This window comes from Carassius carassius, chromosome 9 (genome assembly GCF_963082965.1).
Source record: "Carassius carassius chromosome 9, fCarCar2.1, whole genome shotgun sequence".
Taxonomy (NCBI): domain Eukaryota; kingdom Metazoa; phylum Chordata; class Actinopteri; order Cypriniformes; family Cyprinidae; genus Carassius; species Carassius carassius.
The window spans coordinates 30,922,440-30,934,926 of NC_081763.1; the positions used below are offsets into that span (position 1 = coordinate 30,922,440).

A 12,487-nucleotide genomic window follows, 5' to 3' on the forward strand; every position below is an offset into this window, starting at 1 on the left:
GGTATTGGTTACGGCGATGGTGGTGGGCTTTCGGAGTGGTGAGCGTCCGGCATTAACTCCATATATATGTTCCCCACACTCTGTAACTTCACTTCAAACAATTTATTATGTAAACCCACCACTTCAGGCACGGCACACCCACTCTTCGTGCAATTAGAGCCAGCACGCACCCAACGATTGCTCCGTCCACTTCACAACGTTATTAATCCCAGTACAGGTGTATACAATTTATCAAAGTCCCAGATCAGGTCACTTATCTTCCCTCTGATGATGATGGCGCGGCCTGGTCTTCACTTGCTTCCCATAACTCGCACCCTTTCCGTCCTTAATATCTCCACTCGATCGCTGATATATCTGTTGCACAGCCAGATAGCCGAAACCCCACAATAGTCCTCAACTACCTTCACACGCCAGCCCAAAACGTCCAAGGGATTCACCTCTCCCAGGGGGACACATCCGAAGAGAAGAACAACATCCGGGGAGAAGACAGCGAGGAAGAACAGCCGGGGGAACGAACAGCCAGTAGGAAAACAACACCCCCATGGTCTCTGTACTTCCCTTTTTATATGGTTACTCCGCCTCCATAATCCTCTCACAGATCGCCACATCAAACTCTCCACACCAGACGTCAATCTGTCATTAGCGCTGTTATTGTGGCGTAATGCGCAACCCGGAAGTGGACCGGTGTTACCGCGACACCGTCCCCGGGGGGAACACAATTCCAGCGGGACTTAGTTCCGCTTCTCTTTCGTCACCCCGTGACATACCCCCCTGCCAAACCGTTCTAGTCCCTAGAACGCCTTTCAGTCGCCCATTCTCCATAGCGTGCCGGGGGCCGACCTCGGTTCTCCCTCTGGGACCGTCGTGGTGGCGAGACAGGGTCGATGTCCGCAGGCATATCCATTGGGTCTCTGGGGGCCATTTCTGTGGGGACATTTCCCCGTTCTCCTGGGATCACGGCCCATCCTGCTATCCACGGGGCTACAGCTTCAGGCTCCATTGGCGCCTCCTCTACGGGGCTGGGATAGTTCGGACAGGGGCGGATCATGTTCCGATGGACCACTCTAGCGGGCCCGGCTTTTCCTTCGGGCCGAATCGTATATACCGGCTGTCCCGGCCGCTGCTGGCCCTCGACCACATATGGGGTACTCTCCCATCGGTCACTGAGCTTCCCCTTTCCCTGTCGCCGGTTGTCCCTTACCAGGACCCTTTCTCCTGGGAGGAGGGGGGCTTCCCGAGCCGTCCGGTCGTACAGCCTCTTGTTTTTCTTCCCAGCCGCTCGGATCCGTCTCGAGACTTGCTCGTATGCAAAATGGAGGCGTTGGTGGTGGCGCCCTACCCATTCGGTTACGTTCCCCTCCTCCTCGGTTGCTGCCGTCCCCAGCAATAAGTCGGTGGGCATCCGCACATGCCTGCCAAACATCAAATAAGTGGGGGCGTAGCCCGTGGTACTGTGCGTACTGTTATTGTAGGCCTGAATCAGATTTGGTAGCGCACTCACCCAGTCGCTCTGATGTTCTTGATCTAGCGTGCCGAGCAAGTTCAATAGGGTCTGATTGAACCGCTCGCATCCGCCGTTTCCCTGGGGGTGGTAAGTAGTGGTATGGATCTTGGTGCAGCCGTACACTTTACACAGCTCTCTGATTACCCGAGACTCGAAGTTTGGCCCTTGGTCCGAGTGTAGGAACTCGGGGCAACCGAACGGCTGGAAGACAGCCCTCCACAGAGCAGTGGCGGTGGTATTCGCCGTCTGGTCCAAGGTAGGAATGGCCCAGGAGTACTTGGTGAACAAGTCGGTAATGACAAGGATGTTCTGATAGCGGTCTGCTGGCCGACCCAAAGTCAAGAAGTCCATTGCGACTATGTGGAGAGGAGCCTTTGCCTGGATGGGGACCATCGGTGCTCGTGCCTCCTTCCTGGCTTTGAACAAGGTACAACGAGGACAGGCCCGAACGAAGGTACGTACCGTTGCTTCTAGGTTGGGCCAGTAGAAGTGTCGCCTCAAGAGAGAGACCGTTTTCTCGTGCCCTTGGTGGCCCAGCTGATCATGGTACGCTATCAAGAGCTCTTGCACCTGGCCTTCGGGGACAACGATCTGTCGGAGTTCCTCGTCCAGCCCCGGATCTCGGACAGACCTACAGAGTACTCCCTCCTTCACCTGTAGTCTGGCCCATTGTCCCAACAGCTTCCTTCCTGCTCCCCCTTGGGCCCGTTGTTCGGCCAACGTCGGTTTTCGCCCCCGTTCCAGCCATCGCATCAAGCCACTGATCTCCCTGTCGGCCTGCTGTCGCTCTTTCCAGCGGCAGGGGTCCCATCCCCAACTCACAGGCATCGCCTCACGTTGAGTCCCCGGCGCCTCCACAATGCCCACCATATACTCCTCTCCCTCGGGGTCTGGCGTGGGTTCCGGTGGGTCCCTCGGACCTTGAGCTTCCGGGAGTCGGGACAGGGCGTCAGCGTTGGTGTTCTCCCGTCCTGGCCGGTACCGGAGCTGGTAGTTATAATTGGCCAACTGGGCCACCCAGCGCTGTTCCACTGCCCCCAACTTCGCCGTCTGTAGATGCACTAAGGGGTTGTTGTCAGTTACTACCGTCACCTGGGCACCCCACAGGTAATCTTTGAACTTCTCGCTGAGTGCCCATTTCAGCGCCAGCAACTCTAACTTGAAGGAGCTGTAATTTGCGTCATTCCTCTCTGCTGGATGAAGGCTCCGGCTTGCGTAGGCTACGACCCGCTCTACATCGCCTTGTTGCTGGGCCAACACGGCCCCCAAGCCCAGGTTGCTCGCGTCTGTATATAAGACAAAGGGCTTGGAGAAGTCCGCATACGCCAGAATCGGCGCCTGCAGCAACTCGTGTTTCAGTCGCCGGAACGCAGCCTCACACTCGGGGCTCCACAGGATAGCCGGTGATCCGCGACCTCGGGGGCGTCCTGTCCCAGCCAGCAACTGATTTAGGGGCTTTGCGATCTTGGAGAAGTCCTTGATAAAGCGGCGGTAGTACCCCACGAAGCCCAGGAAGGACCGGACCTGCTTCACCGTCTGTGGGGCAGCCCACTCTCGTACCGCCGACACCTTCTCCGGGTCGACCGAAACTCCCGCCGCGCCCACACAGTGTCCCAAGAATTTGACCTCCCGCCGTAACAGATGGCACTTGTCCGGCTGGAGCTTCAGCCCATATTTCTCCATGGCCCCGAAGACCTGCTCAAGGTGTTGTAAGTGGGAGTCGAAATCTGGGGAATAGACAATCACATCATCCAGGTACACCAAGGCGGACTCCATCAACTGACCTCCCAGGCACCGCTGCATCAGCCTCTGGAAGGTGGCAGGAGCGTTGCAGAGGCCGAAGGGCATCCGGTCCCATTCAAAGAGACCGAACGGGGTGGTAAAGGCGGTCTTCTCCCGGTCGGCCTCGGCCACTTGTACCTGCCAGTAGCCACTTGCCAAGTCCAGCGTGGAGTACCATGCCGAGCGTGTCAAGCCAGCCAGGGAGTCCTCGATCCGGGGTAGGGGGAACGCGTCCTTCCTAGTGACCAGGTTCAGCTTGCGGTAGTCAACGCAAAACCTCCATGCGCCAGTCTTCTTCTGTACCAACACGATGGGAGCTGCCCACGGGCTGCTGCTCTCTCTAACAACCCCTCGATTGAGCATACCCTGCAGCAGTGTGCGGACCTCCGCGTACAGGGTAGGTGGGACGGGTCGGTACCTTTCTCTACTGGGCTCTGCATCTCCGGTGGGGATCCGATGTTGCACGACGTTGGTGCAGCCGTAGTCCTCTTCGTGTGCCGAGAAGACATGTTGCCACTTGCTCAGCAGGTCTCGCAGCTTCCTGGCCTGTGCCGGTCCCAGCTCCTCCCCTTGCAGGGAACTTCCCTTCAAGTGGCCGGGCACCTCCTCCCCTAGACTCTGGGGCGACGAGCTCGCTTGGGTAAGGGCCACTTCCACCACCGCGGGGTGTACTTGGCGAAAGCTCACGTCCTGGTCCTCCCGCACCTGATGGGGTTCTACCGGCGTTACCTTGACCAGCCGCTGATGTTTGTATAGGTGCACGACGTGGGGCGTCCCGTTCCGAACTCTCACCGGGATCCGTCCTCTTCGTGCCACGGCCAAACCTCTGGCGACTTCTACCTGCTGGCCATCCCAGTGGGGCTCCACCAACACCCATTCCTCCGCTCCTACGTCCCGCTGGGGGACTCGTACCCATACTAGGGCCTCGCTGTTCGCTGGCACGGACAGGGCATACCAGCACACTACCCGACCAGTCCCTTCGCGGCCTCGCCGGGCCCGGGACATCTGGATCCGTCGGCAGTCAGCGGCGATGCGTTCCCATTCCTGTTGTTCGGCCGGCGAGATCCCTCGAGCGGGCTTTGCCCGAAACAATTCTTCCCAACATGCAGATAATACATTCATACCTAGTAAGGCCCGGTGACTCCCCAAGCAGTGGTCCTTTACGATGATCACTCCCTTCTGGGGCACGATCACTCCATGGATCTCCAAGTCCGTCAGCCTGTAGCCAATGTAGGGGATGTCCAGACCATTTGCTCCTTTCAGGGAGAGCCAGGGAGCCTCCGTCCCATGCATCCTCTGGTTTCCAAACAGCTCTTGCGACAGGCTCTCCGCGAACAGGGTCACCTGGGATCCGGTGTCGACGAGACAGGGCACCTTCACACCGCACACCTGGACCTCCACCACTGGGCTATGCCCGACCAGCCTGTCCTTGGAGCCTGCTCCGATGGGTGGGTCATCTAAGGGGGTCCCGACCACACGACCCACTGTGGCCGGTCGACCTAAAAACCCCCCTCCGAACCTCTTCGAGGGCCACACTGTCGGCTGTAATGGCCTGGTTGGCCACAGCGGTTGCAGATAGGTCGTCCTTGCTCGTCCCACTCAAACTGGGGTCGGTTGGGCCGGTTAGGTCGCCTCCCTGCGTCCCTGTTCCCGTCCGAGTACACCCGGTCCCGCGAGATGGGCCTCACCTCTGGCCTGGTAGCCCCGAGACGCAGCTCGTCCACGAGCGTCTTGGTTAGCTCCGCCATCTGCTCCCGGACATCCTTTAGGAGTTCTAGCTTCAGAGTCTGTTTCCACTCCGCCATGTCGGGGACAGCCACTACGGAGCTACTTACGGCCGCACACACAGGGGGCTCTTTCACCTCAGCCTGATCAATCTCCAATGCCACCGCTTCCTTCTTTAGGTCTTCGAAGGTGAGTTCCGGCTCCCTCCTAAATTGGACTCTAAGTCCCTGGCGTACCGGGCCTTCCCTTAGCCCCAGCAGGAATTGGTCTCTCAACAGGGTCTCACCCTCTCCGAGACCATGGTCTGGGCGCCCCTGCAGCCTGGTAACTTGCTCCCGTAGTTGGAGGGCGAAAGCTCTGACGGATTGGCGGGGGCCCTGCTTGCTGCTGAAGAACTGGGCCCGGAGAACCGCAGTTGGAGTAGCGTCACCATACCTTTCCGTCAGGAATCTGAACACAGACTGGGCGGTGGTTCGGACAGCTTCGGGGGCGGCTTGGACTTCCCGCCGTGCTTCCCCGTCAAGGGAGTTGAGGGCAAACTGTAGCTGTTGAGTCGCGCTCAGTCCCTGTAGCCCGGCCAGATATTCGATCTGAGCCCGCCATTCGGAGAGGCGCACCTCTGACTCACTTCCTCCATATTTCTGGACCCAGGGGTTTCCCATGAACACTGGCATGACTCGGGGTGGGGCCCCCAGTGCCTCGTCGTCGGCCATCTGAGAATCCCTGGCCGCTCAACCCGAGGTGAAATCCTGCCGACTACGCCAAATCTGTCACAGGTCGGGGTGGCCAAGCCTGACTGGACCCACCCCTGAAACCCAGGATCACCTCGGGGAGCGTACCAGAGAAACCAGACAGACGAGAGAGTATAAAAATGAACAAAGTTTTGTTTAGTTAAAAGCATTTAAAAGTCTCTGTACTAACTCTATGTCTCCCAACCAGACCGGGATCGGACCTCGGACGCCGGGAGGGCGTGGAGTCTTCGGGCAGTTCGTGCCCAGAGGATCCTGCGATCTGCACAGCAGAGTAAGTAATCACCGTCGGTATGTGTTCTTGAATGAGTGGTGGGCTTACGGCTGGGAGATGCTTCGGTTAAGACTGGGGGAGGAATAATTCTTGGGTCCACCTCTTTTCACAGGGACATCACTTGCGGCGTTCGGCCCAGAGGATCCTGCGATCTGCACAGCAGAGTAAGTAATCAACAGCGGTAGGTGTTCTTTAATGGATAATGGGGCTTACGGCTGGGAGATGCTTCGGTCGAGACCGGGGAAGGAATAATTCTTGTGTCCACCTCTTTCCACAGGGACATCACATGCGGCGTTCAGCCCAGAGGATCCTGCGATCTGCACAGCAGAGTAAGTATCAACAGCAGGTATGTGTTCTTGAATAAGTAATGGGGCTTACGGCTGGGAGATGCTTCGGTTGAGACCGGGGAAAGGAATAATTCTCGTTTCCACCTCCTTTCACAGGGACTTCACATGCGGCGTTCGGCCCAGAGGATCCTGCGATCTGCACAGCAGAGTAAGTAATCAACAGCGGTATGTGTTCTTTAATGGATAATGGGGCTTACGGCTGGGAGATGCTTCGGTCAAGACCGGGGAAGGAATAATTCTTGTGTCCACCTCTTTCCACAGGGACATCACATGCGGCGTTCGGCCCAGAGGATCCTGCGATCTGCACAGCAGAGTAAGTAATCAACAGCGGTATGTGTCCTTTAATAAGTAATGGGGCTTACGGCTGGGAGATGCTTCGGTCAAGACCGGGGAAGGAATAATTCTTGTGTCCACCTCTTTCCACAGGGACATCACATGCGGCGTTCGGCCCAGAGGATCCTGCGATCTGCACAGCAGAGTAAGTAATCAACAGCGGTATGTGTCCTTTAATAAGTAATGGGGCTTACGGCTGGGAGATGCTTCGGTTGAGACCGGGGAAGGAATAATTCTTGTGTCCACCTCTTTCCACAGGGACATCACATGCGGCGTTCGGCCCAGAGAATCCTGCGATCTACACAGCAGAGTAAGTCATCAGCATGTACACACACAAACTTCCCGCAAACAGGGAGCACGCTGAATGCCTGGGTATTGGTTACGGCGATGGTGGTGGGCTTTCGGAGTGGTGAGCGTCCGGCATTAACTCCATATATATGTTCCCCACACTCTGTAACTTCACTTCAAACAATTTATTATGTAAACCCACCACTTCAGGCACGGCACACCCACTCTTCGTGCAATTAGAGCCAGCACTCACCCAACGATTGCTCCGTCCACTTCACAACGTTATTAATCCCAGTACAGGTGTATACAATTTATCAAAGTCCCAGATCAGGTCACTTATCTTCCCTCTGATGATGATGGCGCGGCCTGGTCTTCACTTGCTTCCCATAACTCGCACCCTTTCCGTCCTTAATATCTCCACTCGATCGCTGATATATCTGTTGCACAGCCAGATAGCCGAAACCCCACAATAGTCCTCAACTACCTTCACACGCCAGCCCAAAACGTCCAAGGGATTCACCTCTCCCAGGGGGACACATCCGAAGAGAAGAACAACATCCGGGGAGAAGACAGCGAGGAAGAACAGCCGGGGGAACGAACAGCCAGTAGGAAAACAACACCCCCATGGTCTCTGTACTTCCCTTTTTATATGGTTACTCCGCCTCCATAATCCTCTCACAGATCGCCACATCAAACTCTCCACACCAGACGTCAATCTGTCATTAGCGCTGTTATTGTGGCGTAATGCGCAACCCGGAAGTGGACCGGTGTTACCGCGACACCGTCCCCGGGGGGAACACAATTCCAGCGGGACTTAGTTCCGCTTCTCTTTCGTCACCCCGTGACATTATCACACCACATGTATCACATGTCCCTCCCGTACACAGCTGCTACAGTATAAATGCATGAGTGCAGGAGCTCAGAAGCTCAGAGAGAAAATGTCTGTTGTCGAGTCTCTGCTGCAGTTTTCCAGCACAGGTACATTACTGGGAGCTTTGCTGTTGCTTCTGGGTTTGTATTTGCTTTCCTCTGGATCCAAATCTCAGAAAGAAGGGAAAGAGCCACCAGGACCCAAACCACTGCCACTGTTGGGGAACCTCCTGAACCTTGACCTCACGAGATCCTTTGACAGCTTTTGTGAGGTGAGAACTTGACTTAAACACATTCAACCAGTAATAGTAGCCTAACATTGTGAGATTTGTTTGTAAATGTATTTCGCTGCGTCCTCTCAGCTCTCCAAAACCTACGGGAACATATTTCAAGTGTTTTTGGGTCCCCAAAAAACTGGTCCTTGTTGGATACAAAACTGTCAAAGAGGCTCTTGTGAGTCATGCAGAAGAGTTCGGCAACAGACATATTTCACCTAGTTTCAGGATAATGAACGAGCATGGTACGATGCTTCTTTTTTTCATTTTTGCCTCAGATGAACGTGCAAACTGTAAATGCTAGACATTTCACAAGACAAAATGTTGCAGAAACTTTCAGATCTACATGGTCTCTCCAGGCTAATGAAATGTACTCAAATGTGTACAACTAATACATTTTCATTATATTTGCCATGAAATGAGCTCATTATAAGGAAGAATACAACCAGCCACTGTAACAATGAAAAACCTAAATATGCTGTTATTAGGGTACAGTTGGCTTGAAAGTGAATGCTGTCTTTAAACAAGGAGTATAAATTGGTTCTCATAAATAATTAGTGAAAATATTTTTTTACATATTTAAAGTAATATAAATTCATTTGCAAATAGATTATTCATTAATTAACCTGCCATACAATGCTTTTAATAAATCTAACACTGTATATGTGCTAAAGGTCCAAAGTTAGTGTACTCAATGCATAATCATTCTCTAATAGTGTTGCAGCAGACTCATTGTCTGATGGTTTTGTGTTTATCAGGGATCATCTTTTCCAATGGAGATAACTGGAAAGAAATGCGACGCTTCGCTCTCAGCAACCTTCGGGACTTTGGGATGGGCAAGAGAGGAAGTGAAGAGAAAATCATAGAGGAAATTCAGTATCTGAAAGGAGAGTTTGATAAGTTTGAAGGTACAAGCTGAAACATGCACAGTACAAACATGCAATTATGTTCTTAGTTTATAAGATCCATTGAGAGATTATATGTTGTTTCCTCTTCACAGGGAAACCCTTCGACACGACACAGCCTGTGAACTACGCTGTATCAAACATCATCTCGTCTATCGTGTACGGCAGCAGATTTGAATACACTGACCCTCGGTTCACTGAAATGGTCGACAGAGCAAATGAAAATATTCGGATTAGTGGATCACTTTCTATCTTGGTAAGTATAATGAATATGTTAACCAGAAACTACATTTTGTCCACAGATACTACGAAATCGATTATTTACAGTATGTACAAGGCACCCATTTGTAGAATGAACTTCTGAAAGTGCATCTCTAGATAACATTCTCTTTTGTGTCTGATTGTCCATTTCTAGCTTTACAACATATTTCCATGGTTGGGTCCATTACTCAAAAACAAAAGGATTTTTGTTAAAAATATTATTCAAAATAGAGAACAGGTGATGAAGTTGATCAAGGCACTTCTGGAGACTCTGAATCCAGTAGACCGCCGAGGATTTGTCGACTCATTTCTCATCCGCAAACAAAACGATGTGGTGCGTTTTCAATGATCCCGTTTACTGTAATTATCAGAATATTCAGGTGGCAGGTGAAAATTAGCAGTTTGCTCAAGATCTGAATAGGTTTTTTCTTTTATTTTCTTTTTTTTTCTTTTGAGTTTATTCAATCAAACACTTTTTATTTTTATTGCATTTTACAGAAATCCGGCAAGACGGACTCATATTTTCATGAGGAGAACCTTATGATGTCTGTGACAAATCTGTTCGTCGCTGGTACTGACACCACAGGAACGACTCTGCGCTGGGGTTTGATGCTTATGGCCAAATACCCTCATCTACAGGGTAAAAAGACAATATAAGGAATATTTCCTCAATGCTGAATTTATTTTTCCCCATTTTATTTATTGTAGTCCAAAGGAACAAATATGTGTTGTATTTGTGTGCAGATCGAGTTCAGGAAGAGATTGACAGAGTGATCGGTGGACGTCAGCCAGTGGTGGAAGACAGAAAGAAATTGCCATATACAGATGCTGTGATTCATGAAACCCAGAGACTGGCAAACATTTTACCCTTGAATCTCCCTCATATGACCAGCTGTGACGTTACCTTCAATGGATACTTCATCAAGAAGGTCAGTCAGAAGCAGTGTTGGGGGTAATGCATTACAAGTAACGCGAGTTACGTAATCAGATTTATTCATTACACTTTTTGGTGTGAAAGGGCTTTTACATTTGCTATAAATAGAACTTCTTATATTAAAAACAATCAAGCCCTGCACATATTTAAAAAGTAACGTGAAAGTAATGCAAAAGTAATGTAACACATTACTTTCCATAAAAAGTAACTAAGTAACGTATTTAGTTACTTTTTTAGGGAGTAACGCAATATTGTAAGGCATTACTTTTAAAAGTAACTTTCCCCAACACTGGTCAGAAGAATAAATATGTATAAAGCCAAGAGAAGATACCATGTGTATCTTGAATATTTGGTCTTTTCTCTCTTTTTTTTAGGGCACCACTGTAGTTCCTCTGCTTACGTCTGTTTTGAAGGATCCAAGCGAATGGGAAAAACCAAACAGCTTTTACCCAGAACACTTCCTTGATGAGAAGGGCCAATTTGTAAAGAGAGATGCTTTCATGCCCTTTTCTGCAGGTACTACAGAAACTTCAGCATTAGATAAAAAAAACTTTTTGTGTCCATCATACTCTATCAACCAGCTGTCCAAATACATTATCCAACTGTCCAAAATCTGCAGACTGGTTCTGAAAAAATTTTGCAGGTCAAATACAGTAATTTCAAGATGATTAGGAGTTTTGCACGAGGGCGAAAAAAAAGGGCTCTGTTAATTATTTTTGTCACATTCCTTTATTATGTTAGAGTGCTGAGGTGTTTTGTTGCTGTTACAGAGTGCCATGCAGCTGTCATTAGCTGTGTTCCAAAACCTAGTGTGCTGCCTAAATAAACAGAATTTCAAGCCCAACAGACCATACAACTGACTCACTCTCTCACACAGGACACAGGATGTGTCTTGGAGAGAGTTTGGCCAGGATGGAGCTCTTCCTGTTCTTCACTTCCCTCCTTCAGAGCTACCGCTTCACAACTGCACCTGGAGTCTCTGGAGATGAGCTGGATCTCAAAGGAGTAGTCGGAATAACGTTGAATCCGTCTCCACACAAGCTGTGTGCGATCAGACGCTCCTGATACTTCACACTCAAACTTTTGCTGTTTTGGCATAACTCGTCTGCATGTGTTGTATTTGTTAATTTTTGTACTTGTTGTGCTGTAAGAATTTTGCGGTAAAAAAAGGTAATTTAACAAAAGTTTCTCAATCATTTTTTTAACCTGTTAACACAAAAATATCTTATCCACTTAAGATAAGACTACGTTAAGTTATATTAATGTGTATAAGAATAATATTGCTAATAAGATAAACTTAAAGATATATTTTACTGATATATATATATATATATATATATATATATTTTTTTTTTTTCACTTAATATAATTATGAAAAAAAAGTGCTTTCCCACCCTTTGCTATTTGCTAGATCTTGGGCATTTTTATTTATTCATTACAACAAATGTGCTGTACAAAATCCTTGTCAATATTTTTTTTAACCTGTTAACACAAAAATATCTTAACCACTTAAGATAAGACTACGTTAAGTTATATTAATGTGTATAAGAATAATATTGCTAATAAGATAAACTTAAAGATATATTTTACTGATATATATATATATATATATATATATATATATATATATATATATATATATATATATATATATATATTTTATATATGTATATATATATATATATATATATATTTTTTTTTTTTTTTTTTTTTTCACATGTAATCTACTGTACATCTACAACAACGCTGGACTTTTGACAGTCTCCTCCTCCAAGATCAAATGTAGCCACTCCCACTTCACCTATCCTACATTTGAACTGCACGAGCCTCAAGATCTTCTGGGTATTGTTCTGTGAACATGGCTCTCATGGAGGCATTTCTTCAGGTTTCCAGCACAGGAACATTAATCTGCTGCTTGCTTCTGCTCTTAGCTGTTTATCTCCTGTTCTTCCGGTCTCAGAGAGACGAAAATGAACCTCCATGGCCAAAACCATTGCCACTTTTGGGAATCTGCCAATGGTGGATGTCAACAAACCATATTTGAGGCTGTGTGAGGTAAGTATCAGTGATGCGCGGGTCAGTGTATAAACAACCCGCACCCGACCAATGTTTTCAACTAAGAACCGCAAACTCGGACCGCAAAAAAAGAAAAAGAACATATTGTACCCGACCCACTTCCTGACCCGCATTTTGTAAAAGTAGTAGCCTACAGGATAGTAAGCGTTATGTCCGCACACATA

At 49.4% G+C, this 12,487-nt stretch overlaps 1 protein-coding gene across 1 annotated transcript in view; it reads left to right on the forward strand.

Annotated features, from left to right (window-relative positions):
- Positions 1-11,315, forward strand: part of LOC132149591 (cytochrome P450 2K1-like) — a 44,351-nt gene extending 33,036 nt beyond the window's left edge. The window contains exons 3-9 of the mRNA XM_059558970.1: positions 8,906-9,055; positions 9,148-9,308; positions 9,468-9,647; positions 9,812-9,953; positions 10,058-10,242; positions 10,622-10,763; positions 11,125-11,315. Coding sequence (XP_059414953.1) covers positions 8,906-9,055; positions 9,148-9,308; positions 9,468-9,647; positions 9,812-9,953; positions 10,058-10,242; positions 10,622-10,763; positions 11,125-11,312 — 1,148 coding nt within the window. The 3' untranslated portion in view covers positions 11,313-11,315. The remainder of the gene's footprint in view (positions 1-8,905; positions 9,056-9,147; positions 9,309-9,467; positions 9,648-9,811; positions 9,954-10,057; positions 10,243-10,621; positions 10,764-11,124) is intronic.
- Positions 11,316-12,487: the final 1,172 nt, after the last annotated feature.